This window comes from Muntiacus reevesi, chromosome 4, assembly GCF_963930625.1.
Source record: "Muntiacus reevesi chromosome 4, mMunRee1.1, whole genome shotgun sequence".
Lineage (NCBI taxonomy): Eukaryota > Metazoa > Chordata > Mammalia > Artiodactyla > Cervidae > Muntiacus > Muntiacus reevesi.
Genome location: NC_089252.1, coordinates 144,936,033 through 144,959,669, shown reverse-complemented (window position 1 = coordinate 144,959,669; position 23,637 = coordinate 144,936,033). Strand labels below are relative to the sequence as shown.

At 43.2% G+C, this 23,637-nt stretch overlaps 1 protein-coding gene and 2 non-coding genes across 10 annotated transcripts; 1 reads left to right on the top strand and 2 right to left on the bottom strand.

Moving 5' to 3' along the window:
- Nucleotides 1-4,743: 4,743 nt before the first annotated feature.
- TRNAG-GCC (transfer RNA glycine (anticodon GCC)) lies at nt 4,744-4,815 on the bottom strand. Its single transcript has one exon. It is a non-coding gene; the product is annotated as a tRNA-Gly (tRNA).
- A 754-nt stretch (nt 4,816-5,569) lies between these two features.
- On the bottom strand, nt 5,570-5,641 carry TRNAE-UUC (transfer RNA glutamic acid (anticodon UUC)). Its single transcript has one exon. It is a non-coding gene; the product is annotated as a tRNA-Glu (tRNA).
- A 9,889-nt stretch (nt 5,642-15,530) lies between these two features.
- On the top strand, nt 15,531-23,198 carry LETMD1 (LETM1 domain containing 1). Of its 8 annotated transcripts, none has more exons than XR_010663055.1 (9): nt 15,531-15,656; nt 16,176-16,348; nt 17,956-18,071; nt 18,692-18,774; nt 20,097-20,283; nt 20,407-20,508; nt 20,609-20,761; nt 21,197-21,301; nt 22,182-22,319. XR_010663055.1 is itself a non-coding variant. In XM_065934402.1 (9 exons), exons 1-9 carry the CDS (start codon nt 15,535-15,537, stop codon nt 22,250-22,252), a joined length of 1,083 nt encoding a protein of 360 aa, XP_065790474.1. In that variant the 5' UTR covers nt 15,531-15,534; the 3' UTR covers nt 22,253-22,401. The 8 variants fall into 8 exon arrangements, 7 of the variants coding, with proteins under 7 accessions (XP_065790474.1, XP_065790473.1, XP_065790478.1 ...); XM_065934402.1 differs by having other exon boundaries at nt 16,197-16,348; nt 21,205-21,301; nt 22,182-22,401; XM_065934401.1 differs by having other exon boundaries at nt 21,205-21,301; nt 22,182-22,401.
- The last annotated feature ends 439 nt before the right edge of the window (nt 23,199-23,637 follow it).

Here is a 23,637-nt window from a genome sequence, read left to right as displayed (position 1 = left end):
TGTCCTTTTGCTCTAATTGCTGTGGACGTGCCAGGGAGCACAAAGTGGCTCCTGAGGGTGGTTCCTACTGATGCTGGGTAAAGGTCCCTAATTCAGAATCAAAGACTAACACAAAGTAAAACTTCCTCTGATCTTGAGCCTTGGCAAGGGTTATGTTGCCTAGAAGAGGAGAAGTTTGGGGTGGGGCATGTGTGTGATGGGTAGAAGGGAGTGGAAGAAGTCAGAAGGCAAGAGACCTGCCCTCCCTAATTGTTCGGTAATAGTTTCCCTGAACTTGAACCCCATCACCTACCAGGCTCTGCTCTTCTCCCAGAAAGGCTCTTTCCCTTGAATTGCAGTGACTTCTGATATGCTTGATGTTAATGCTTTACTGTTCATTGGTCCACCTCTTCTTTATTGTCATATAGATATGTCCTTTGCTTATCTGCTTATATTAATTTTCATAGAGTGTGAATTCTTATCCTGTGTTCATGCGCAATATGTTCTAAATTTATTTCAGTGTCTACCTTAATTGCTCATTGCAAGGAGGCCCCAATAAAGGCTTTTTGATGATTTTGACTGCCAAGATTACACTAGAAATCAAAGGTTACTTCTTGTAATTTTGGGATACTGCTCCTCTCTTACAAGTCTTCTCTCACAACTTGGTTTCAAGCTGGGCTTGCCTGAAACCTTCTAGTTTGATGATAGGAGACCTGGCTCTTCCTTAAATTCACCAAAAACATCTATGTGACTCTATATGCTTCACTTTCACAGTCTTCTAGTCCAAGACAAAAAAAATTGCATGGGGTTTGAAGGTAGAGGAGAGAGATAAAATAAGAAAGTGGATGTAGAAGGACTTTAGGACATAACTGGAGGAGAATGAATATATATATATGTATATGTGAGTCCCTTTGTTGCTCACCTAAAACTATCACAACACTGTTAATCGGCTATGTGAAAGTTGCTCAATCCTGTCTGACTCTGCAACCCCATGGACTATACAGTCCATGGAATTCTCCAAGCCAGAATACTGGAGTGGGTAGCCTTTCCCTTCTCCAGGGGATCTTCCCAAAGCAGAGAGAGTACCCAGGTCTCCCACATTGCAGGGAGATTCTCTACCAGCTGAGCCACAAGGAAAGCCTTAATTGGCTATATCCCGATACAAAACAAAAAGGGTTTTTTTTAAAAAATCATAGGACATAGGATCCTGTCTCAAGTCTACACATCCTTTCTTTCAGGGCCCTCTGAAACACTTTTTTCTCCCAACAAGCATAATTCTTCTTCCAGGAATCTTGGGTTCCTGGTCCTGGTGTGAAGGATGAAGAAGGTGTCACCCAGCGTAAGTCAGTGTATCATCTTTTGCAGAGATGCCTCTTGATGTCTCCTTTTACCTCAGCTTTGCCACTTCTTTACAGGCTTTCAAAGAGCTAGTTTTCTAAACCTGGATCCTCACTTATGTTCCAATTCTGTTGTTTCTAAGAGAAAGACTCAGAGGGAGAAGGCAAGATGCCTAGAGTGTCAGAGACTTCACACTAGAGAGAAATGTGGTGAAGAATGAAAGGGTGAGCGCTAATATTTGAAGACAGAAAAAGCACAGGAAAAATAAACTTTAGGTGAGTGAAAGACCTAAAGTTGTAAAACAAAACCTTTAAAATTATCTGGAAAAAAAAAAGAATATCCTCATGATCTAATTTCTTAAATCAAATTATGAAAAATGGGCAATTTTTATAAAATTTATTATAACAAATTTAAAACCTCTTACATAAAAGACATCTTAAGGTTAAAATAGAAGTGACAGGGAAATGGGGAGAAGTTATTTGCAACATACAAGTATATTAGAAAAAGATGGATATATGTAAAGGATTCCTACAAACCAGCAACAACAACAATAATAAAGATAACAAACAACCCAATAGAAAAATGGTCAAAGGTATGAATAGATAATTTCCAGAAGAAGAATTCCAAATAACCAATAATATATAGAAAAACCTACTCTACCTCTCTAGTAATCGGGAATATGCAGAATCAACAATGAGATTCATTGTTGATTCATTCTAATTTCACATCTATTGGATTCACGATAACCTAAAAGTCTGACCATTTTAAGTGTTGGTGATGATGTGAAGAAACTAGGAGTCTCATACCCTGTAAAACAGACACAATCACTTTGGAGACCAACTTGACAGTGCAGATTTACTGAAGTTGAAAATGCACATATCTTTGGAACCAGAAAATCTACTGCCTTACAGCAGTATTTTTCAATCCATTAGTAGGTCATGAATAATGGATTGAAAAATAATGCTATAAGGCAGATACATTCAGCATTTTAAAAAAAAGGAATAGAACAGAAAATAGAGTGCAAGTAGCAAAAGTAGGTGTCATCTTATTAAACATTTGTTTCATACGTGAGCAGGGTCTTGATATGAAAGATGTTTCTCACTATGAGTTACAGTTAAATAGAAAAACATTCTGAAAACACTGTTTAAGAGAAACTCTCATTAATAAAAACAAGAAGACATGTTAGAGCCTGTTCCCTGTAATGTAGAGTTTGTAATAATGAAACATTGAAAATGAAGTACATGTCTATCAGCAGCGAAAAAACAAATTGGAGTGTATTCATGTGATGGAACACCACACAGCAGCTACAACTAATGAACTTGGTCTATGTGGGTGAATTTTGAAAACAGAATCGAGGGAAACAAAACAAAAATGTCACACTAAATGAATTAAATGAATTTTACAAACATTTATAAATACTATATAGTATATATCCACAAGTATATATATATATATATATATACACATACACACACACACACTGCAAATAGTATATAGTACATGTATTTTTTTTTTTAAGCATGAGAAGTAGACTGATATAAAAGGGATACCTAAAGGGAGGAAAAGAAGTGGGAGTTGGGAGGAAAAAATAGATATGATACCATTTATTCATTTAGGGTGGTGGATACATTGTTGAATATTATAATATTCTTTGTTCTTTTCCTTCAAAAGTTTTTAACACAGAAGAAAAAATAAATAGAATTATGAAGCTTTTAATCTTGCTCTGAGTATCATAAAGTTCCATTAACCACTGGTTATTAAAATTCTTTCATCTTGTGATTCTTTTTTCCAGTGCCTGAAAATGAATAATCTGCCCCACATCAGCCTGTCAAACTCAATAAATTAGTATCTAGAGGCGGCAAATCACTGTGTCTATTATCTGTACTAGTGTTGCCAAAATATTGTCTCCCTGTCCACTGATGCTGAATAGAAATACAGAGTTTGGAGTTTGGAGACAGCACCCCCTTCTCTTGGTAATAGGGAGAGGCTTTTTATCCTCATGAAGGTCTTGCTTCTTTTTTTTTTTGGCAAAGTTTCAAAATGGCCACAGCTGGCATCCAGCAACTCAGCAGCTGGGGTCTGGTGTCACTAAAGCTACCAGCTCATGATCTGTTTTGAAATGTAGAATGCTACGAGAGAGTATAGGGGAGAGAAGAAAGCCAGGTGCAGAGTACAACTCATAAGTAGTCAAGAGAGCAATTAGCTCTGTTTAGCTTTTTGAAGGACAAGTCCAGCTACAAGTGTTTGTTAGTAGCGATAGCTCAAAAATAACCAAGATTGTTTAACCCTTGCAGGCCTCTTGGGCTGGTATTATGGAGTCCCATACCAGAGTCACACAGGCCACAGAAGCGAAGTCCCTGGAACCGACTGAGCCCCACTGTAACCATTGCCAAAAGCCCCCTTGCTTCTTACAGGTCAGCTTCCTGATCCCAAATTAGGCAAAAATACCCACCCCTGTACTCACCCTATAGCACCCTAACCAATCACCTAATGCCACCATTCCAGCAGGAATTTTCTGTCTTGAAACTATAAAAATTGGCTACTAACCCAAGAAAAGCGTCGGCTCTCCCTTGAGCTGGCCTGCCATTCTAACAGTGTCTCCCAGAAATGAACTCTGCTCTCCCTTGAGCTGACCCACTGTTCTAACAGCATGCCATCAGCTCTTCCTGGCCTGTCAGGAGGTCGGCATGCAGTGCTTGCAGCGCCCACATTATCTCTGCTCTTTGTTCTTAATAAACTCAGTCCTTTCTGCAATATTCTATGTCTGGAAATTCTTTTCCAACCCGAGTTTGGACTGCCACAACAGGTATGTGGTGCCAAAGGCCACTCACTCATTTCTGAGCGAGGCCACTCACTTATTCATTTTGCTGTAACACTAGCAAAAGAGATTCTTCTTTCCCTGAAGCTTCGGTCTTTGGTCTTCACATACTCTATTTCCTCTTCTCAGAAAGTCCTTCCTCCATTGTCTGCCAGTCAATTTCCAATTTATCCTCCACTACATAGTTCAAATCTTAGTCTCTTCATGGTGAGACCAGAGGACAAGACCTATCTTTGACTGTTGATGTCAGACCACACCACATACCTTCCCAGGCCTCTCCTGAGTACTCTCAGAGTCCTCCCTGCCCCCAATCCCCAATGCAGGAAAGTCTGAGTTGGGCACTGTATTGGATCTTTGTGCAAGAGGAGTTAAGCACTTTGGGACATAGAGATTAACAACTAGAATGAAAGAGGTGGGTCAGAGGCTAATGGTATTCACTATACATAGTTTTCAAAACTATTCTATAAATATACATGGTGGTGGTTTATTTGCTAAGTCATATCTGATTCTTGCAACTCCATGGACTGTATCCTGCCAGGCTCATCTGTCCATGGGATTTCCCAGGCAGGAATGCTTGAATGGGTTGCCATTTCCTTCTCCAGGGGATCTTCCCAACCCAGGGATTGAACCTGGGTCTCCTGCTTGGCAGGCAAATTCTTTACCAACTGAGCCACCAGGGAAGTTCCATAAATACACATATACTTATAAAGTTTAGTAGATGCCCTTCTTTTCTCTCCTTCCCTTCATCAACCCCTGGGAATGAGCTACTCCTATTCCCCAAAAAAGATAGTCTTCATGGATGACCTTGTCACCACCAGAATTTAGCAATTTACTACTCTTTCAACTTTCCTTGTACCTTGACGTTTCTCTGTTACAGCATCTATTACATGAGAACATAATTATTTTTGAATGTCAATCATCTCTACTAATCCTGAGCTTTAATAGAAAAATTTTACTTCTTCTTTTTTTTTTTTTTGGCTGGGTCTTTGTTGCTTTGCATGAATTTTCTCTAGTTTGCAGTCAGTAGGGGTTACTCTCTAGTTACAGTGCATGGGCTTCTCACTGAAGGGGCTTCTCTTATTGCAGAGCATGGGCTCTAGGGCACGTGGACTCAGTAGTTGCAGCTTGCAGGCTTGAGGGCTTAGTTTCCCCATGGCTTGTGGAATCTTCCTGGACCAGGGATTGAACGCATGTACTCTACACTGCCAGGTGGATTCTCAACCACTGGACCACAAGGGAAGTCCTGCTGCTTTTTATTTCTTTTGTTGCTTTCAAAGACTTATTAGCAACAACATCTAAAACTTAAAACTGTGAGGTCCTAACCCCAGAATAATTCATTAAATCTGTGTTAAATTTTTTGATTTTTTTGATTTTTTTTTTTTTTTTTTTTTTTTTTGGTCACACTGCCCCACTTGCAGCTTTCAGGAATCTCAGTTCCCTGATTAGGGACTGAACCTAGGCCACAGCAGTGAAAGTGCTAAGTCCTAACCACTGGACCACCAGGGAACTCCTGCTCCTATCTTTTTAAGTGATTCCATCCAATGACCTCTATAAGCTTGCAGAACTAGTACTGCCTGAGGTTGTATCAGGCTGCATCCTCCCAAGCAATATTTTGATTCAAAACAAAATATCATATATATATATATATGTATATATATATATATATAAATTGGACATCATGGACCTATAATATGACACTTTGGAAGAACAAAAAATAAAAGGAAACTTCCTTTCAGAGGAAGTATTATATTTTAAATTATTTATTTGTTTACATTTTTTACTACCCTGAGTATGTGGACATGGAAAAACAGACTGGTTCCAAATAGGGAAAGGAGTATGTCAAGCCTGTATATTGTCACCCTGCTTATTTAACTTTTATGCAGAGTACATCATGCAAAATGCCAAGTTGGATGAAGCACAAGCTGGAATCAAGATTGGTGGGAGAAATATCAATAACCTCAGATATGCAGATGACACCACCCTCACGGCAGAAAATGAAGAGGAACTAAAGAGCCTCTTGATGAAAGTGAAAGAGTAGAGTGAAAAAGTTGGCCTAAAACTCAACATTCAAAAAACGAAGATCATGGCATCTGGTCCCATCACTCCATGGAAAATAGATGGAGAAAACATGGAAACAGTGACAGATTTTATTTTCTTGTGCTCCAAAATCACTGCAGATGATGACTGCAGCCATGAAATTAAAAGATGCTTATTCCTTGGAAGGAAAGTTATAACCAACCTAGACAGCATATTAAAAAGCAGAGGCATTACTTTGCTGACAAATGTCCATCTAGTCAAAGCTATGGTTTTTCCAGTAGTCATGTGTGAATGTGCGAGTTGTACTTTAAAGAAAACTGAGCTCCAAAGAATTGATGCTTTCAAACTGCAGTGTTGGAGAAGACTCTTGAGAGTGCCTTGGACTGCAAGAAGATCCAACCAGTCCATCCTAAAGGAAGTCAGTCCTGAATATTCATTGGAAGGACTGATGCTCCAAGACTTTTTCTATCTGATGTGAAGAGCTGACTCATTGGAAAAGACCCTGATGCTGGGAAAGACTGAAGCCAGGAGAAGGGGATGACAGAGAATGAGATGGTTGAATGGCATCATCGACTTGATGGACATGAGTTTGAGCAAGTTCTGAGATTGGTGATGGATAGGGAGGCCTGGGGTGCTGCAGTTCATGGGGTCGCAGAGTTGGACATGACTGAGCGACTGAACTGATCTGGGTCTTTACTGCTTCTTGCATGTTTTCTAGAGTTGCCGCAAGCAGGGGCTACTCTCTTGTGGCAGAGCATGGTCTCTAGGCATGTGGACATTGGCAGCTGTTGCTCAAGGGTACTAGAGTGCAAGATCAGCAAGGGCTTAATTGCTCTGTGGCATGTGGGATCTGCCCAGACCAGGGATTGAACTGGTGTCCCTTGCCTTGCAAGGCAGACTCTTAACCATTGGAAGACCCCCTGAGGAATTATTCTGAGAGAAAAAATATTACCTTATACTCAGGTACTTGTTCAGTTGCTAAGTCGTGTCCAGCTCTTTGCAACCCCATCGGCTGCAGCGTGCCAGGCTTCCCTGTCCTTTACTATCTCCCTGAGTTTGCTCAAACTCATGTACATTGAATCAGTCATGTCATCCAGTCATCTTATCCTCTGTTGTCCCCTTCTCCTTTTGCCCTCAATCTTTCCCAGCATTGAGGTCATTTTCAATGAGTCATCTCTTCCCATCAGATGGAAAAAGTATTAGAACTTCAGTTTCAGCATCAACCCTTGCAATGAATATTCAGGACCCATTTCCTTTAGGATTGACTGGTTTGATCTCCTTGCAGTCCAAGGGACTCTCAAGAGTCTTCTCCAACAGCACAGTTCAAAAGCAGCAGTTCTTCAGTACTTAGTCTTCTTTATGACCCAACTCTCACATCCATACATGACTACTGGGAAAAACCATAGTTTTGACTACACAGCCCTTTGTTCACAAAATAATGTCTCTGCTTTTGAATACACTGTCTAGGTTTGTCATAGCTTTTCTTCCAAGGAACAAACATCTTATAATTTCATGGCTTCAGTCACTGTCTGCAGTGATTTTGGATCCTAAGAAAATAAAATCTGTCGCTGTTTCCACTTTTTTCTCATCTATTTCCCATGAAGTGATAAGACAAGATGCCATGATCTTAGTTTTTTGAATGCTGAGTTTCAAGCCAGCTTTTTCACTCTCCTCTTTCACCTTCATCAAGAGGCTCTTTAGTTAAGGTATCTATTCATTTAATATTTAATGGGCGCCACTGGTGTGCAAGGCACTGTGCTAGGAACTGGAAATATAGTGAGTTTAGAATCTCACAGGGAGGAGTCATTAAATGTATAATGCCACCACTAATTAATTATGATTATTTAAGTACTATGAAGGATAAGTTTAGTTAGCTACAAGATGAATAACTGGGGAACCTAAGTCTGTGGGGTTAAAAGTCTCCTATAATCATGCTGCTTATGTACAGAGCAGCAGTAATTCATGTGCCCAATTGGTCTGGGTTTAAATTTTAACTCAAACCCTGAGTAGGTTATTTAACCTCTCTTTCCTCATTTATAAGGGGCTTCTCTGGTGGCTCAATGGTAAAGAATCTGCCTGCCAATGCAGGAAACAAGGGTTCTATCCCTGGGTTGGGAAGATCCTCCGGAGAAGGAAATGGCAACCCACTTCAGTACTCTTACCTGGGAAATCCCACGGACAGAGGATCCTGGTGGGCTATACTTCATGGGGTGAGAAAAGAATCGGACACAAGTTAGCAACTAACAACAACAATGAGAGTATCTACCTTTTGAAGTTATAGTGAGGATTAAATGAACTTATACACTAAGAACAATGATGACACACAGTACCTACCCAATAAATGATATCTATTGTTACCATTTCAGCTGAAACCTGAAAGACAAACCAAGAGGAAAAAGGAAGGAAGAAATGTTAAGCAGAGAGCTACATTTGCAAATCCTAAATGAAATCAGTCCTGAATATGCATGGAAGGACTGATGCTGAAGCTCCAATACTTTGGCCGGCTGAGGCAAAGAACTGACTCATTGGAAAAGACCCTGATGCTGGGAAAGACTGAAGGTGGTAGGAGGAGAAGAGCACGACAGAGGATGAGATGATTGGATGGCATCACTGACTTGATGGACACAAGTTTGAGCAAGCTCCAGGAATTGGTGATGGTCAGGGAAGCCTGGCATGCCGCAGTCCTTGGGGTTGCAAAGAGTCGGACACCACTGAGGGACCGAACTGACTGAACTGACATGTGCAAAAGCCCAGAGGCATAAAGTTCGTCTGGCCTATTCTAGAACTGAAAGGTCAATGGTTCCTAACATAGAAAGCTAAAGGGAAATAGATACCATGAGATATGAGATGAGGCCGAGAAGGTAGGCTGAGATCAGTAATGTAAGACCTTGTAGGCCAGGTTAAAGAGTCTGAACTTTACCCTTGGAGTCAGAGGAAACTTCAAAGGTTTTACAAAAGAGTGCAACAATTTTAGATTTGCAACTTCAAAAGCATTCTCTACAGCATGGAGAACTGATTGGAAGCAGACCAAAATAGATGAAAGGGAAACCAGTAAGGAGGCTACTCTGGCAATTTAGATTAGAGGCTTGTCACTTAGACTAGGGTAGTGGCACAGAAGAGAGAAGGAAGCTGGATGACTGAAGAAAGAGAAGACAGAGCTGACAAGACTTAGTGTATGCATGTTAAGGTGAGGGGGAATGGAGGGAGAGGCCCTATATAGTAAATAAATATTTGAGGAAGGAAGGAATGAATTCCTGTGTGTGCCTGTCATACTGTTTTACCACATGAAACACCTTTTCTCTAGTCCATCCTTCCGGGCAAAATTCCTTCTCATTTCCTCCACAAACCTGTCTCTGACCTTAGCCCCATCTTTCTGAGATATTCTAGAATTTTAGAGCTGAACAATTTTTTTTTTTTTTTTGGTCACAACACATGGCATGCAGAACTTCTGCGATCAGGGATTGAATACATGCCCCCTGCATTGAAAGTGCAGAGTCTTAACCACTGGACCACCAGGGAAGTTCCAGAGCTGAACATTCTTGGGAAATACATTGAGGGCTGTTGAGAGGACTTAGGAATTGTCTGAAGATGGAAATCATGTGTTAGTCAACTTTCTGCCCCACCCATCCCCATCTTGCAGAAATACACTCATTTATAGAAATTTTCCTCGGATTACATGAGTGGTTCAAGCATAAACAACCTATGGGACTATAAAGTTCTGTGTCCCATAAAGCAATGCATACTGTGGGAACATTCACAACAGTCTTCTTGGGTCTTCAAAGAAGTCTTATAAAAATAGGTACCATTGTAGAGGAAATAAACTTATAACTAAAGTGATGTCCAAGGTCACACACACACTAAAGGAAACGGCAGGGCTCAGATTTGAACCTAGATCCCTGGTTCAAATGGGATGGACTTTCTACTACACTGCCAATCCTCCCATGGTAGGTGAATATTCATATGTACTCAGGGGGATTATTAACTCTTGGAAGCAACTGAATGCCACTGTTAGGGGAACCACTGACCAAAACAGCTCAGTCAATGGCCACTGTGGCCTCTGACCTTCAACACCCGCTGAAAGGAGTTCAGGGTGGGAACAAGGAATGATGCACTCTGTGCTGTGAGAAAAACTGGCAGAACAGACCTTGAGATAACTATTTTCAGAAGATTTTATGAGCCCAAGTGCTTGCATCTTCTATATCTAGAAAGGCACAGAGACTGTTAACAGTGACATCTGCTTTGGCCATTGAGGAGGGAAATGTTAATACATTTGAAAGTCAAAACAGAGTAACTGGTTCAGACATTCAAGGTAAAATTCGGTGACCATTGTGGATTTCAGACACGTTCCTGAATTGCTGAAAACTCAAATTTTCTGAGCTATGTCAGACCAGCTTAGAATGGCATTAGCCATTCTCAAATTAGTGTCCACTAGTAGCTGCAATCTCATGGTTTCAAGGTATCTGTCAGGCAAGTTTAATCTCCTTGGTTCTGTCTCGTCTCAACAAAAATTTGAAGCAACAGACATTAAAGCCCTCGGCGTGCCACAGCTCTTGGACAGACCGTGTTATACCTCTTAGACAGATCAATGTTACAGCTCCGTGTTACAGCACAGCTTTATTTAGAAAATAGGAAAATACATCCTCGAGGCATGAGGGAACGCTGACCCAAAGATGCGAAAAGAGAGAGTCCCGGCCCTTTGGCTCCTCTTTTTATATGTTTTTTTCCTCCCCCCTGGGCCTGTCCTATTGGGCTAGCCAGGAGGGCTGTTTGTTTTACCTGAGGTCCTCACTCCGGTCCTCAGACCTTCCTTTGACTTTGCTTTGTTCTATTTTCGTGGACTTTTCCCTTCCTTGCCTTTTAGCTGCTGTCATTTTGGACTTCTGTTTCCTAGTCTAACTACCTAACAGTATCCTCTTGTAACTATTAAATATTTTAGAGAATAAAATTGTTTTAGATCAGATATTAATCAAAAAGGGGAGACATAAGTAATGGCCAATAGCTCCTGTTGTATATATGTTAATACTATATCAGGAGTTAAAACTTAGATAAAATTAGACAACTGGCAGGACGTCCCTGGTGGCATAGTGGATAGGAGTTCACCTGCCATTGCAGCGGACATGGGTTTGATCCCTGGTCCAGGAAGATTCCACATGCCTCAGAGCTACTGGGCCCGTGTGCCACAACTAGAGCCCATGCTTCACAACAAGAGAGGCCACTGTAATGAAAAGCCCGTGAGCCACAACGAAGAGTGGCCCCTGCTTGCTGCAACTAGAGAGAGCACGCATGCAGCAACAAACACCCAGTGCAACCAAAAATAAACAAAGAAAAATTAAAAAATAAACAACTGGCTATCTGGTTCCAAGTCTCCCTTGAAGTGAAAGTCCAGACTGAGTTTCAGGCTTATTCTTCTAAATTCCCAAGGGATTGAGATCTTAATCATACTAAACTCAGATCCAGGACTTAGAAATACTTCCAATTCAGGGTCTACTCTCCAAATTGAGGCAGGATTATGCCTCATTTTAGCAGGAAATGGCCAGAGCCATCATCACCCAGTTTCCCAAATTAAAACTCAGCAGAATACTGATCCTTCTGTATACTGATCCAGAATACAAACCCTTTCTGTGTCCCCTGTTTTCTTGTTTGTAGGATATAAACTCATTCAGCCTCCTGGACCTTCCCTGAGCTTCAAAGGGCAAATTCACACAGTTGCTAATCAGGGAAGAGAGGCGATGTAAAAACCAGGGAGGAATAGTCGAATAGTGGTACAGCCTTGGGGCAAGGTCCTGGCTTCTCCTCAAGGAATATGCCTAACACTACCTCTGAGTTCTTCTGCAGAACTGGAGCCCCTACCCAGGCAGAGGATGGTAATGTCAAGCTGAGCACAAGAGTCCTGAAGCAATGCTTTGTTAACTGCACCACCAATAATCAGAGGAAAAGTCACACAACCTACAGCCATCACCCCAGATTTTGCCTTCCTTTGCTTGGCCCAGCGATGACCATCCTGTTAGACCTCATGCTTGGCCATTGTCTGCTTCAGCTGTTTACACGGTTCATTTCTGACAGGGTCCAACAGTTTCAGGCTCAACTGTTATTATTAGGATGAATGCTAATTTCAGGCACAGAATACCTTGATTTAGATCAGGTGGCAAGAGATTTCTACCAGACAGAGCCATGCCCACTCTCAGCAGGAAGCAGTTACAGAACAAAGAGATCCATGCCCCAGTTCCCAAAGAATATCTTGAGAATGAAGTCTCAGCAGGGGGTTGTTAGGGGAACCACTGACCTGATCAGGCAAGATAGTAACCACTTGCATGAGTTATCTTACAACAGGAGGTCCTGGTAAGGAAGTGGAACTACAAGCTACTACCAAGCAGAAGAATTCGGGAAAGGTGAAAGAGAGGAGACACCAGTCTGTATGATTTTGGCAAGGCAGCAGTGGGTGGTGGTATAAAATGAGATCTTAATTCCTTGCCCAGGAATTGAACCTGAGTAGCCTGGATGAAAATCTGGAATTCTAGCCACCACACCAGCAAGGGTTAGAGGTAGAGCTATTTTTCCCTGGAACTTTGCCCCCAATGAAAAAATGTATTTCTCACAGAGGCAAAAACTAAACGCAGGTACAAAGTTTATTTTTAGAGATATAGCACAACCACAGGTGGGAGAACACAGAGAGAAATAGTTTGTTAAGATAGAAGCAAGGCAGAGATGCATACCAGGAAAGAAAGGGTGTGGGGTGTCTCCCTGAATAAGGAGGAGTGTAGTGAAGAGGTGGTTAAGTCATTTATATAGGTCAGTTCTTCCAGGTCTTTGTTTCAGTTCAGTTCAGTTCAGTCGCTCAGTCGTGTCCGACTCTTTGTGACCCCATGAGTCGCAGCACGCCAGGCCTCCCTGTCCATCACAAACTCCTGGAGTTTACTCAGACTCGTGCCCATCGAGTCGGTGATGCCATCCAGCCATCTTATCCTCTGTCGTCCCCTTCTCCTCCTGCCCCCAATCCCTCCCAGCATCAGGGTCTTTTCCAATGAGTCAACTCTTCGCATGAGGTGGTCAAAGTATTGGGAGTTTCAGCTTCAGCATCAGTCCTTCCAATGAACACCCAGGACTTAGCTCCTTCAGGATGGACTGGTTGGATCTCCTTGCAGTCCAAGGGACTCTCAATAGTCTTCTCCAACACCTGTCTTTGTTTACCTTTAGCCAATTATCTGGTTTCTTTTTCCACATCTGACCTGCCTTAGGACCTTCCCCACTATGAGTGCACAGGTTTTTTCCAAGATAGATTTCAGTCCAGGAACCTATGGGATCACATATTAGCATCACATATTATGGAGTGGTGCCCCAACCCGGCCTCCTTTTGACCCCCAAGGAGTCTTTCTGCACATGTGAAATGTCTCTTTTGCCCCAAGGATGGGAGGTGTGTGATTACCTCTTATAGTCTTTTAATAGGGTTTAGTCCCACTCTTGGAGACAGCAATGGCACCCCACTCCAGTACTTTTGCCTGGAAAATCCCATGGACGGAGGAGCCTGGTAGGCTGCAGTCCATGGGGTCACTAAGAGTCGGACACGACTGAGCGACTTCACTTTCACTTTTCACTTTCATGCAATGGAGAAGGAAATGGCAACCGACTCCAGTGTTCTTGCCTGGAGAATCCCAGGGACGGCAGAGCATGGTGGGCTGTCATCTGTGGGGTCGCACAGAGTCGGATACGACTGAAGCAACTTAGCAGCAGCAGCAGCAGCAGCAGTCCCACTCTGTCGCTGCCATAAAGATGCCTAATGTCTCGTTATTTACCCTATTGCTGTTGCTGAGATCTCAAAATACAGACAGGAGTTCAGTCATAAATATGTAGTCCTAGAGTTCATTTGTCTTTTGCTTCAGGAAATGTATAGGCGGCTGGTGATGAACGGCGCTCATCCCAGGAAGCGTGAACAGGAGCCCAACTATAAATGCCTAGACTGAAGCCCATCGATTTCCTGCCTCATATATGTCCTATCAACCTCCCCAAATCCTTCTCACTGGAATCCATCTTGGCTGGGTGATGCACACGCCACCAGAAAGGACCCTTAGAGCAATTTGCCAGAGACAACCAGAAAACTAACTCCATCATCATAAAACCTGAGGCTGACCCAAGCGGCAGAGCAGTTCCGGGTTGTTACCCTGCTGCTCTCTGCCCAGACGCCCCTACCTAATAAGGTCTCTTGCTTTGTCAGCATATGTATCTCCTCATACAATTCATTTCCAATTATTAGATGAAAATCCACTCTCTGGCCGTAGCTGGGGTTCCCCTTTCCTGCAACATCACTTCTGGCAATCCATCCCAGTTTCAGGTATTAATGAATGTAGTCAAACACGTTTATTGGGCAACTACTAATGCGGGAGACCCGGGTTGCATCCCTGGGTCGTGAAGATCCTCTGGTGAAGGCAATGGCAACCCACTCCAGTCCTCTTGCCTGGAAAATCCCATGGATGGAGGAGACTGGTAGGCTACAGCCCAAGGGATCGCAGAGTCGGACACGACTGAGCGATTTCACTTCACTTCAGGCGACAGGCATGACACCTAGCGGTGGCGGTACAGTGCAACAGTAACTAAGGCAAGAAGGTGCTTGCCCTCAGGCTGGTTCAGGCAGCTGGTTAAAAGAAACAAACCTATAAACGATGTGGTTAAATGCTATAAAGAAAATACACGGGGGGTAATGGGAGAAAATGCATGTCCTTCTGGTCAGAGACAGCCTCTCACAAAAGTGACATTAAGGTTGAGACCCAAGCTTGGCCTTCAGGAGGCACTTAATGAAAGACATCATTCCCACAGACCTACTTTGAAAGACGCCCACAAAAGGGAACGGCGAAAGTGGTCCACGCAGGGCCACTCCCAGACCATCAACCTTCGCGGCCAGGCCTTGACTGGCACTAGAGGGCGCCGGGGGTCCTCCCAGGACCAAGGAGGCGCCGTGGCCAGAGGCCCTGCCTAACTGACCGCTGGCACCTGCCGCGCTAAAACCCCAAAGCCTGGCGGCACACGGAGAGAAAACAAGGGCGGCGGTGCCAGGAAACCTGGAGGCCCTCGAGCTATCACCAGACCCTCAAAGAGCGAACTTCGCAGAACCAACGGCAGATATTCCCTAGCTCCCTCTGGGATAGCCGGGTTCCGGCGCCTCTAATCCAGGAAGTGCTGGAGGCATCCAATCCTAGACCTCCTTCCGCTCTTAGCCTTCGCGTCCCCTGCTCGCCGCGGGGGCGCGCGAGGCGAGCGGTCTATGGTTACCAATGAGCGCTCAGGAAAGGCGCATGCGTTGTCGAAGGAACGCAACGTACGGGAACTTTGACCTGAAGACGACTTTCCTCTGCCCCTCCCTCGCTGCGAAGATGGCGCTCTCCAGAGTGTGTTGGGCTCGGGCTGCTTTGTGGGGTTCGGCGGTGCCCCCTGGACTCTATGTCGTCCGGAGGCTGCAGTTTGTTCGCTCTGGCCTGACCTGGGGGGCCCCTCGGTGAGGGACTTGGAGAGAGAAAAACATTTTTGACGTTCATGACCTGCCAGTGTTTCAATTTTGTTTGCATGCTGTCTTAATTCTCGGGGCTCCACGCCCCGGCCCCTGAACTTCCGCTAAGAAGTCGCACCCGTATCCCTGCTAGAGACCTGGCTTTCTGACCCTCTCAATTCTCAGCGCCGCCTGTTGTTTGAGTTCTCCACGTGTCCTGAGCCTCCCTTTTTCGGCTCAGGATTTTACTGCTGCTTACCTGGATCTCACCTCTCTGGCTTTAGCCTGCTGCTCAAATTGTCCCTCAGGCCTGCTTTCTCCAGGCTCACCACTCCCCCGACATTCATTCTTGTCTGGCCTCTTTCTGTCTTATCTGTTTTTCTCAGTCTAATTGCTTATCTCTCCGTGATCTCAAGATCTTCCTTGGATTTCAGAAGTTTCAGGTCTTAGCATACATTCTCTGAAGCCTGTGTTTTACATTTACGGACCCCTGCGGAGAAGCGGCTTCCAGGGCTGATTCCCAGATAGTCTCTTTCATCTTCCTTGTAGGTCTTCAAAGCTTCATCTTTCTCCAAAGGCAGATGTGAAGAGCTTGATCTCTTATGTGGTGACCAAGACAAAAGTGATTAATGGGAAATACCATCGTTTCTTGGGTCGTCATTTCCCCCGCTTCTATGTCCTGTATACAATCTTCATGAAAGGTAAAGACAAAACTAAAAAATCCATTGGATCAGCTCTTGGGCAGTGTCAGAGAGAATAAGTAAGATCATTTCCGGCTCTGCATGGGGGAGTGAGCTGTTGTGTCTTGTATTTCATAAATGCTTGAGCATTAAACTACTTCTTATAAGTTAGATCTTCTTGAGGATGTTTCTAGAAGCGTAATCTGAGAAACAACCTTTCACAACACCTAGGAGGAATATAGGTATTTTTGCACTTTGCTTAACCACACATCTGCCTATATATAGTAGAAATTATTTGTCATGCACAAGGCAGAGATCTATAGCTGCACAGACCTGCCCTGTGCTTTTATCAGTTCACTTGGCTTGTAAGAAAATGTGGTTTAATGTTTGTCACAGATCTCTCCTTGGTGCCATGTTGTGAAAAGAGCACTGTATGTACTTGGTTTCGGAATGTTTCAGTTAAAATCAGAGCTCTGCTAGTTACTAAGAGATGGTATAATGTCAAGCATCCGCTCTGAAGCCAGACTGCCTGGGTTCAAATCCCAGCTTGTCACTAGCTGGGTGGTTGGACTTGTTACCTAAGCTCTCTGTTCTTGGTTTTCTCATCTGTAAAATGAGGGTAGTAATAGAACCTACCCATCGACTGCATGGTTATGAAGATTAAATAAATTCTTACATGTAAGCTTCTTAGGACCTGATTCATAGTAAGTACTCAGTAAGTGTAGCTATAACTATTATACTCTGTACTTCTATTGTAATACCAATTATAGTTAACTTGCACATTGTCAGCTCTGAATATTATCATAATTACTACTAGCTTCATGGACTTGTAAAAGCTGTACAGTGGAGATAAGAGTGGCTGCTTTGTCTGCTCCCCAGCTTATACTAGACTCAAACGAAAAGAAAGTCTGAAAACATTTTGGTTGTTTGTTTTTAAGCCTTATATTCTGAAAATTTTTAAACATACATGGGAGTAGAGTAATATAATGAACTTTCATATTCTCAACCTCACTTCCACATTTATTGACTCCTGTCCACCACTCTTATTTAATTTATACATTGGCTTTCTCCTGTATTACTGTGAAGCTAACCTAGATATTATACCATTTCATTCATAAATAGGAAAGCATTTTTAAAAACTAAAGTCCTAGATCAGTGTAAGGGTTATCTTGGAATGGAGAGAAAATGCAATCTTAGAAGTGTGTTGAATTCTAGTAATCATAAAAGTGTTCTAGAGAGGAAATAAGTTAATATCTGGTTGAGAAATACACAGGATAAATTGGGCAAGACTTACTGAGGTTAAAGATCATTGAATTTTTATTTTAAAAAGGGAGTGAGTAATGAACCAGAAGAGGGAGACCATTCCCTGGTAGATCAGAGAACACCAGCTTGGCAGGAAGAGAGGTGATACTCTAGGGGCAGAGGTTGGTAGGATGCAGAAGGGAGAAGGATAAGAAACGAAATATAGGTCAGCCTCACAAGAGTTTCAGGTGACCTAGTTTAAAGCTTTGATTTAGAGTACTGTTGGGGAGGGAGGGACTTGTGTGTCTTGTGGGTGAACATGGAGCAAAAGTCTGTGGTAATCAAATTGGGATAACATCACTCTGTCCTCTGCTTTAATGAGGCAGGATTGCAGATGTTATGGGCCGATGCCAAAAAGGCTAGAAGAATAAAGACAAATATGTGGAAGCATAATATAAAGTTTCATCAACTTCCATACCGGGAGATGGAGCATTTGAGACAGGTATGCACCAAGGACAGATATCCGCAAGTTCATGGTGAGATAATTAAAGTTAACCCAGATCTCAAGTTTTTTCTTTCCTATTTTCTTCACTACTGACCAAGTTGTTGCCCCTTGCCAGAAGATCAGGTCATTTGGCAGAATCAGTTCATTTGTGACCACCGCCCTGCCACACCCCCCACCCCACCCCCACAAACACAGCTCCATAGCGTTTTGGCACACTTTCTGGATAAAAGTTGTAAACAGTAAAATCCTGTTTGTTTCTGAATATACAAAAATCTGCACGGAAGGATCCAAAAGACAGCAGGAAAGTAGTATTTCATGGTGACTTGATAGATTTGAAGCTAAGAATAACAATCTAGGACCCATTCTGTAGATCAGGAAGAATTTACTGAGGGATTTGGTCTAATGTCAGGTCCTATACTAGACAGTGTTTAGAATACAAAAGTGAACAGACAGATCTGGACTTCTGTCTTTAAGGAACTTACTAATCAGAGGCAGATAGAAATAACCTTGATCTTTATCTGGGCTAAACTAGACATTTACTGCATAGTGGGGTGGAGGGATTGTCCATTGTATCAAACACTTGGGTTAAAACTGCATCTGTGTTTATTTCTGCTTAGTTTCGTCGAGACGTCACCAAGTGTCTTTTCCTAGGTATTCTTTCCATTCCACCCTTTGCCAACTACCTGGTCTTCTTGCTAATGTGAGTACAGAGTTCTGTCTCCCCAGCATGTTGAAGATATGTAGATTTTTTAAAAATTAGAAATTAAGAGCTTTCCATTTCAGAATCTAGGCAAAGGTTACCAAACTTCTGCCCCAGTTTTCTCATTAGGCCAAAGTTCATAAAAGCCACCTGGGTTACTGGAACGGCTGTAGGAGTAGATGTCCTGGCCTCTTAGCTGTTCCTCTGTGATGTGAAATAAGAGAATGATCTTTTCCATCATCCCTAGAGACACAACCCACTCCCTGAGAGGCGTAGCAACTTAGGACATTTTTTTTCCCCTTCTGGAGAAAAATTCATTTCTTATTCTGATGATGTCAATCTTTATTACTTTACCTTATATCCAAAGATGACAGTTTTAAACTATGACCTTACATGCTAGGCTATCTATTGTTATATAACAACCTCAAAGCTTAAAAGCTTGAAACAGTCAGCATTTTCATGATTTTATGGGGCAGGAATTTGGGCAGGGTTCAGGTGGGTAAATGATTTTTCTCCTGCATGGTGTTGACAGAGGTCTCTCAGTAACACCTAACTGGTGAATGGACTAGTCAGGATGGTCTAAGATCACTCTTAGACCTGGTGCTTTAGCAGAGATGGCTTTGGAAGACTGGGACTGTCAACTCAGGTGCCTACCTGTGGCCTCTGTAGTGTGGTGGCTTCGAGATAGTGGGACTTCTGACATGGCAGCTCAGGGCTCCAAGAATGACTGTTTCAGCAAATAAGAAATCTGCATGACCTTTTATAACCTAGCCTTGAAAGTCACAAAGACTGACTTCTGCTCTATTCTCTTGGTTGATGCAGTCACTTGTATTTTAAAAACCAGGGACATTAAACTTCACTTCTTAATGAGAAGAGTGCCAGGGAATTTGTGACCATGTTTTAAAACCACCACATTTGTAGAGAATTGAATTAAAGAAATTCCATTTTGTATGCACATAGGGACAGTGAACAGTTTGAAGTTGTCACCATCACAAACAGTGATGCTCTCCAGCTCTGAAACTCAGTCCAAAATATGTTCTTCACATGCTTTGGCTCAAAAGGAGTCATTTGTCTGATTGCTATGTGCAAGGCTAGTCCCTTGCACTGTTTCCTTTTACATAAACCTCAGTAATATTGCTTGAAATCGGGCTTCAGTGTATCTTTAAACCTTGATCTGACTCTCATTTTCAGGAAAGAACAGTAAGGTAGGGAAAAAGTGTTTCCATCTCTTCCTCCTAGCATTCGTGTCTGCTAAATGCTCTTAGCTCACTTAGAAAGATGCTAGTTTCAGCAAGTGATTTTGTGATTCCTTTTCTTTTCAGGTACCTGTTTCCTAGGCAACTGCTGATCCAACATTTCTGGACCCCAAAACAACAAATTGATTTCTTAGATATCTATCATGCTCTCCGGAAGCAGTCCCACCCAGAAATCCTTTGTTATTTAGAAAAAGTTGTCCCTCTCATTTCTGATGCAGGACTCCAGTGGCATATGACAGAGTTGTGCGCCAAGGTATTCCTCCAGTTAACCCTTCCTGCAAACCAAGAATCTTGTTATATGCAGTGTGCACTAAAACTCGGTAAAAGGGCTAGTCAGGACCTTCCTAACATCTGCCCATCTCTTACCTCTCCTAAGATGCAACGCGGTACCCACCCAGCAGTACATGATATCCTGGCCCTGAGAGAGTGTTTCGCTAACCATCCTCTGGGCATGGACCAGCTCCGTGCTTTGCAGATGGTGAGCACTTTGAGGCTTTCTCTCTTCCACGGCCTCACCTCGCTCCAGGTCTTAAAGTAACAGCGAGTTGACTTTCTCCCCCTATATTGTTGTATCACAGAAAGCCTTGAGTCGAGCCATGCTTCTCACACCTTATCTGCCTTCTGTCTTATTGAGACACCGTTTAAAGACTCACACCACTGTAATCCACCAACTGGACAAGGCTTTGGCAAAGCTGGGGGTTGGCCAGCTGACTGCTCAGGAGGTGAAGTCGGTAAGTGCTTCATTGTAGTATCAACCCGCAGTCCTTGGTGGGCTCTCGGGCTGGGAGTTTCCAGGGAGCTCCTGTCTCTCTCATTACATCAGAGTTCAGGCTCTTCATTCTCTCATTTCATTTCTACATCTTTTTTCTTGCCTGAACTTAACTTCCCACAGTAGTTAAGGAAGGAACTCCCCACAGTAATTTTGGTTGATGTGTCTTTTCTTCTGGTCCTTTAAAAATCAAGGCTGCTACATTTTAGATCTACTGATTTAGATTGTATAAGGCCTTTCCACTTCTCTTGTCCATCGGAGTTCATATTGCTATGGTGAAAAGTTTCTTGTAGGATTGAGGTTTTAACTTATTTAGAGGGGATTTGGGATTCTTTGTGGGTTCACACTTCCTTGACATACTCGCCTTGTGATAGTTAAGATTGTTTTCTCTTCTGAGTGGTATAGGCTTGTTATCTTCGTGGCCTGAATTCCACCCATATTGCTGAAGAGAGGTGTCGAACTTGGCTGGGAGAATGGCTACAGATTTCCTGCAGCCTGAAAGGTAAGACAAATCCCTATGATTAATGCAACAAGTCATTTTTGTATTCTATTCTAAGGTAATTTGGGAGTTAATTATTAGTGTGAGACCTTTATCTAACTTGTGTGTCTAATTGAAAGGGCGCAGTCACTTGCCTACAGGCAGCTAATGCAGTAGAGTGTGTGAGAGCAGAGGGAGGACTGGGCATTGCGGGAGTCTGAGCGTGAAGCAGGGTTTTCAACCCTGGCACTATTGATGGCTTTGTTGTGGGGGGCTGTGCTGTGCACTCCAGGACAACATAGCGGTATCCCTGGCCTCTGTCCTGTAGATGCCAATAGCATCCCCCAACCCAGTGCTGACAACCAAAAATGTCTCCAGACATTGCCATGTAACTTGGGGAGGGGGTACAGAACAGAATTGTTCCAGGACAGAAGTACTAGTCCAAAGCCATTCAAATTCAAAACAAAGACACTCACCTAACTAAATGAAAAGTACCCACAGATGGGTGTTAGGCCTGTGGGTCTCCTGTTTGGAACCTTTGCCTAGTTATTTTCTAAGCCTCTGAACGTCAGGGTAGCCTCCTAATCTCCTTGTGGCTGAGAAATGTCCCTTGAGGACCAACTTCTACCAGAAAAATCCCAAGGGTGACAGTGGTGTTAAGTACCATTACCATTCATGAATTTTCTTCTGCCATCACATGAGAATCAAGTAAATACAGATATGCTTGAAAGAAAGCAACCTGCAGGGACTGGAACCAAGCAGTGGGACTTTGAGGCCAATGGCCTCTTAGCGTCTCACCTCCTCGCACTTGGCTTCCCGCCCCTGGTGTCACGCTCTGCACAACACGGTAGCTGGAAGGCAAGCTGTTCCCTGGCCAGGCCATTAACGTTGATGGTGTTTTCAGAAACTGAGCTGTCCCTCTTGCTACACAACGTGGTCCTGCTTTCCATCAACTACGTTGGGTCAAGGCGCTGAGTGGACAGGCATGAAGTGGCTGGCATCATCCTGCAGTCACAGCCCAGCAGCGTGGGACCAAACAGCACTTGTCAGCGAAGTCTGTGTGCACTGTTTAGTGTGTGGGAGACAGAGGAACCTGTGCCATGGGCTTCACAGCGTGGTGCCCACGTGGGAGCTGGAACTGAAAGAAACCCTCTTAGTGGGGTGGCCCATGAGAGGTGCCATCCCAGCTTCCTCAGAATTCGCTGGAGCTGGCAGTAGCCTCTCTACTGGTCTTAACTGTGCTGTTTTAAGTTCAGATCCTGAGAGGCCGAGCTTTTGCCCCAGGAGGGAATCCTCACTTGGCCTGGGACTCACTCGCTGCTCTAATCTTCACAGCTGTTTTTGTTCAAGACAGGTCCTGGCTGGTGAGGGGAGGAGCACTGCTTATACTGGAGCCTTTACATCCACGCATGTACTTGGATGCCCCCCTCAACACTTTGATATGACCAAAAATAGGGATTTGTTGCTTCTGTTGTTCCCCTCACTGGGACTGGAATAACCGCTTCCCGTTTTTTCAAATCCTTTGAGCACTTTTTTTTTTTTCTGTAAGTGAATAACTTACAGGAACATTCTAATGGAAAAGATAAAAGGAAATAACAAGTGCTTCTTGACTTTCTCCCCAAGTGTTTACAGCCTTCACTTCCCTTGTCTTAATTTCTGGGCTGTACTACAGCCCCTATGGATCTTAAACTCTTTGCTACCTCCACTGCGTTGCAGCGATCCATCTGTAGCTCAGTGGCTGCCTTCTTTGGTCCATGGATCAGTCCTGTTAAGGTACTAATCACTGCCCAGCCCCAGAGGTCTACACTGAGATAGTTAAGTTGGGTTCAGCTTTTCTCTGTGTATATCAGTGACCTGTAGTAACTTATTGTAAATGCATGAAGTACTGTTTCTAAACTCAAGTAAAGACTGCCTGAAACCAGTTGCTGGAAATTATTTACGCATCCCCCAATTACTAAGTCTCCTCTTACAGGACTGATTGACATAACCTAACTAGTGGAGAGATAATTGGTTGGAATAGAACTTTCTGATGGGATGTTAATAACAAAGCAGCTGATGTCAAGTTGATGCTTTTGCTGGATTTTAAGACAGTAAACAGGAATGTATATATATATATACACACTATATATAAAGTCATGGAATTGAGAAGTGGGCCCCAAGAGTAGGGACTGAGTCAGCAAAGCTCCAACAGGGCAGATCTAGACTTGCTTCAGCTGAAGAGGCGCCTAAGGGCACATGATGCAAGTGAAGCTCTTGATGCTCCAGAGAATGTTCTATTTTTCCACAGTAAAACATCCCTATTGTTAACATTAATCCTTAACTGACCTAATTGGCTTTATATATAGTACTACAGAAGCATC

Coding starts and splice junctions, on each gene's coding strand:
- LETMD1 (XM_065934407.1), top strand. CDS start 15,535: ATGGCGCTCTCCAGAGTGTGTTGGGCTCGGGCTGCTTTGTGGGGTTCG. Junction 16,349..17,955: donor GTATACAATCTTCATGAAAG/GTAAAGACAAAA, acceptor TTAATGAGGCAG/GATTGCAGATGTTATGGGCC. Junction 18,072..20,608: donor AGATGGAGCATTTGAGACAG/GTATGCACCAAG, acceptor GTTGTATCACAG/AAAGCCTTGAGTCGAGCCAT.